Consider the following 5000-nt stretch of genomic DNA (forward strand, 5'->3'; position numbering starts at 1 on the left):
CACTCGGCCTGGTGGAGTCACTGCTGTAGCCGTGGAGACTCGTACGGCTCTCTTCCACACCGGGCCCTATCATGACATTCTAAAGTGCATCGTCACTCGTCAAAAGTCTATTCAAATTTAGTAGGATGTCCAGTTCACATTGGGAGGGGTTTCGTTGTCAAAAGTGGAGCGCATGGCGTAACAAGGTGTTCCTAGGTCTTTTAATCAGTCATATGGGTGTGTTTGGGGCGTAACATCATTTTAAACCAATGAGAATGACATCTGTCATTCCCTTTAACGGCGCAACGCGCAATATGTCAAATAAATGCATCAGTATTTTGGCATTCAACGGCGCATTTGAAGGAGGCTGCTTGCAAGACCGTATGGAATAGTCATTCTTAAACCATGCTTTACTAAAATCTAGCATAGCCTTCACGCATTTGCACTCGTCTATTATTTGAACTCATTTGCAAAGTGAAACTAACTTCACCAAGGAGTCAGTCAACGACAAGACAGTTATATGCAGTTACTTTAACTATTGACTGACAATGGGTTACCATCGAAAACATAGGCTGGAAAAAGCAACACTTACCCTAATGTTGCTCAAATGACTGAATAAAACAACATTTATCCTGCAGAGGAGTTGCTTATATCTCGTGACAGTGCGTCTTCAGCTGTGCTCCATACGTGTCTCTCGCCTCTCCCCTAATCACTTTTAACCGTCATTACCAATTTGCAAATGATGGTGAATAACTACTTATTATGAGATGTACAGTATTTCGTAATATCTTTATTCTAATTATGTTTCCCATTGTAATCGTGCAATTTGTAATGCTTTGCATGGACGTGTGCTGGTGTGCGTTCATGAATGATAGAAGGATGGTGCGTGCACCTGCCAATATGACTGTTGACATGCGCTCTTAAAATAGCATATGAACAACTCGCCATTGACTTCTGACCAGGTTTAGGTGGTGTACTGTATGATAGCGATTTTTAGACAACGCGCTAGGTCCCTCCCTAGGTTGTTAATTGCCACACCCCTGGGCGCAATGCAAAAAATAAACGTGCAAAATACCGAATTCAACTTTCCGCGGGTGAATAACGAGTATTACGCCATGCGCTGGTGGCCCAAAATACAGCCCACCGTCTCTGACCTTATTGAGGTTAGGGTCAGTCTGCATCGGGACTGCTGAGAGAATTTACTGGACACAGGGATGGACTCAAACGAGTGGAAGATGATCGATCTTCCTGTCTGTGACTCTCTCTCTTTATCCGTCATCATTTATCTCTTCACTCCTTTTCTCCTTGTGTGCCTGACTTATACCCGCCTCTCTGTATAGATATTTATCTTTATTCATTTCTCTCTTGATCCCTCTCTCCACCCTAATTCTTTTCATCATCTTTGGGGGCAGCCGTGGCCTACTGGTTAGCACTTAGGACTTGTAACCGGAGGGTTGCCGGTTCGAACCCCGACCAGTAGGCACGGCTGAAGTGTCCTTGAGCAAGGCACCTAACCCCTCACTGCTCCCCGAGCGCCGCTGTTGTTGCAGGCAGCTCACTGCGCCGGGATTAGTGTGTGCTTCACCTCACTGTGTGTTCACTGTGTGCTGAGTGTGTTTCACTAATTCACGGATAAATGCAGAGACCAAATTTCCCTCACGGGATCAAAAGAGTATTTACTTACTTACACTTTCTTTTTCTCTCCTTGGATCTTTTACTCTCCTCCACCATCTTAACCCCTACTGTCTTAACCTCCACTATCTTAACCTCCACTATCTTAACCCCTACTGTCTTAACCTCCACTATCTTAACCCCTACTGTCTTAACCTCCACTATCTTAACCCCTACTGTCTTTCTTTCCCTTCTCTACCGCTCTCCTTTCTCTCTCTCTCTCTCTCTCTCTCTCTCTATCTGCCCCTCTATCTCTCTCTCTCTCTCTCTACTATCTGCCCCTCTATCTCTCTCTCTCTCTCTCTACTATCTGCCCCTCTATCTCTCTCTCTCTCTCTCTCTACTATCTGCCTCTCTCTCTCTCTCTACTATCTGCCTCTATCTCTCTCTCTCTCTCTACTATCTGCCCCTCTATCTCTCTCTCTCTCTCTCTCTCTCTACTATCTGCCCCTCTATCTCTCTCTCTCTCTCTCTCTACTATCTGCCCCTCTATCTCTCTCTCTCTCTCTCTCTACTATCTGCCCCTCTATCTCTCTCTCTCTCTCTCTCTACTATCTGCCTCTCTCTCTCTCTACTATCTGCCTCTCTCTCTCTCTCTACTATCTGCCTCTATCTCTCTCTCTCTCTACTATCTGCCCCTCTATCTCTCTCTCTTTCTCTCTACTATCTGCCTCTCTATCTCTCTCTCTCTCTCTACTATCTGCCCCTCTATCTCTCTCTCTACTATCTGCCTCTCTCTCTCTCTCTCTCTCTACTATCTGTCCCTCTCTCTCTCTCTCTACTATCTGCCCCCTTCCCACCTGGAGACATGTGGTGATTCCATGTGTTCCAGATAATAAGAGTGAAGGAGCACCAAGTACGGCTTCATTTGGAGCTCCTGATCTATGTGAAGGCTCAGTGAAGGCTGCTTCATTTGGAGCTCCTAATCTATGTGAAGGCTGCTTCATTTGGAGCTCCTGATCTATGTGAAGGCTGCTTCATTTGGGGCTCCTGATCTACAGTATGTGAAGGCTGCTTCATTTGGAGCTCCTGATCTATGTGAAGGCTGCTTCATTTGGAGCTCCTGATCTATGTGAAGGCTGCTTCATTTGGGGCTCCTGATCTACAGTATGTGAAGGCTGCTTCATTTGGAGCTCCTGATCTATGTGAAGGCTGCTTTATTTGGAGCTCCTGATCTATGTGAAGGCTGCTTTATTTGGAGCTCCTGATCTATGTGAAGGCTGCTTCATTTGGGGCTCCTGATCTACAGTATGTGAAGGCTGCTTTATTTGGAGCTCCTGATATATGTGAAGGCTGCTTCATTTGGAGCTCCTGATCTATGTGAAGGCTGCTTCATTTGGGGCTCCTGATCTACAGTATGTGAAGGCTGCTTCATTTGGAGCTCCTGATCTATGTGAAGGCTCAGCGAAGGCTGCTTCATTTGGGGCTCCTGGTCTATGTGAAGGCTGCTTCATTTGGGGTTCCTGGTCTATGTGAAAGCCCAGTGAGGGCTGCTTTTTAAATGATATTGGGGTTTTTTTTCCGCCTTTAGTTCAGATAGATAGTGACAGTGAAGAGTGACCAGAAGCGAGTGGTAGGGAAGGGGTCAGGAAAAGACCGCGCTTCGGATTCGAACCCGGGTCCTCGTGGGCACTTGGACCCAAAAGGAGTGCTGACAATGCAGCCCCGTGCGCCACAGCGCCCCCTAGTGAAGTAGTGCTGACAATGCAGCCACGTGCGCCACAGCGCCCCCTAGTGAAGTAGTGCTGACAATGCAGCCACGTGCGCCACAGCGCCCCCTAGTGAAGTAGTGCTGACAATGCAGCCACGTGCGCCACAGCGCCGCCTAGTGAAGTAGTGCTGACAATGCAGCCACGTGCGCCACAGCGCCCCCCAGTTAAGGCTGATTTAAATGTCAAATGTCTCTCTCCGTCTGTGTTGCCCTGCAGTTGGAGAACCTGATGCTGGATAAAGATGGCCACATTAAGATCACAGACTTCGGACTCTGCAAGGAAGGCATCACCGAGGCCGCCACCATGAAGACCTTCTGCGGAACACCCGAGTACCTGGCACCTGAGGTGTGTGTGTGTGTGTTCATATATGAGTGTGTGTGTGTTCATGTTCATGTGTTCGTATGTTTGTGTGTGCGTGTGTGTGTGTGAGAGAGTGTGTGGGATTAGTTGTGCGTGTGAGTAATAAAAATACTTGAATACAAATACATACTTGAAAAGATGAAGGCAGAAACTATAGGCTGAAACTGTAGTCTCCTCATAGTGATCAGATTTGAGGCGTTTTGCTTCAGTTATGGGAGCCGCCACAACAACAAAAAAACAGTTCAGCTGTCAAAACTGACATCCTAATTTGGAGTTGAAATCCACCCAAGAATCACAGATTACTTCAATACATTTTTTTCCTCTTCCATATTCTATCACAGATGGAAAGATAAATAAAATCCACATAACATACTCTCTGTCATGAACATACTGAAAAGGATCACACACACACACACACACTCACGCACACATACACACTCACACACACATACACACACACACACACACGCGCACACATACACGCACACACACTCACGCACACACACACACACACTCACACACACACACAGCCTCCAATACCGTATGTATCAATTTAGAGTCTATATTTGCAACTAATATCACACATTAATTGCAACACAACCAATTGCATTAAGACCAGTCTGTCAGTCAGTCACTTTTTTATGGAAGTCAATCAGTCATCAATAGGTGTTTTTTTTTTTTTTTTTTCAATTTAATGACAATTTTCTACTCTGCAAAAACTGCTCATTTAAAAAAAAAAATCTAACCAAGTGTTAAGTAATTTTATATCAAGATCAAAAAATCTAGTTGGTATTGTTTTCAGTATAAAGAGACTTACCTAGCACTTTTTTCGTAAAATCATTTGACCTAATTTAAGACGAGTTTGACTTGTTTTAAGACGTCTCATCCTGAAAACAAGCGAATTTGACCGCAAGTGCATTGAGCTAATTTGTCTTCTTAAATTGAATCAAAATGATCTTTTGAGAGAGTGCCAGGTAAGTATCTTCATACTAAAAACAATACCAAATAGATTTTTTGATCCTAATATAAGATTAATCACACTTGGTTAGATTTAATTTTTTGCAGTGTATTCCGATCAGGTGCTCACAAGCGCTCTGGAATTTGTGACTGACCATATACGTGGCTGTTCAATCGGAAGAAGAACAAAATACACCATCCCTTTCATTTCGAATAAAATTCTAATTAGATCGGCAGTTTTATTCCAATCAAGGTGTTTGTCATTTTTATTCCAGTTGAGCCATTATTGAGCCATGATTCTAAAATGTATTTAAATGTAAA

The 5000-nt window shown here is 44.4% G+C and overlaps 1 protein-coding gene across 1 annotated transcript in view; it reads left to right on the forward strand.

Annotated features, from left to right (window-relative positions):
* akt3a (v-akt murine thymoma viral oncogene homolog 3a) overlaps positions 1-5000 on the forward strand; it is a 108438-nt gene that overhangs the window by 87088 nt on the left and 16350 nt on the right. The window contains exons 9-10 of the mRNA XM_076285220.1: positions 2483-2506; positions 3579-3707. Of these exons, the coding sequence (XP_076141335.1) occupies positions 2483-2506; positions 3579-3707 (153 nt within the window). The remainder of the gene's footprint in view (positions 1-2482; positions 2507-3578; positions 3708-5000) is intronic.

The sequence above is a fragment of the Alosa pseudoharengus genome, unplaced genomic scaffold, assembly GCF_046254945.1.
Source record: "Alosa pseudoharengus isolate Yale_2024_CS ecotype anadromous, Long Island Sound unplaced genomic scaffold, YU_APseudo_1.1 YU_APseudo_1.1_scf_15, whole genome shotgun sequence".
NCBI lineage: Eukaryota > Metazoa > Chordata > Actinopteri > Clupeiformes > Clupeidae > Alosa > Alosa pseudoharengus.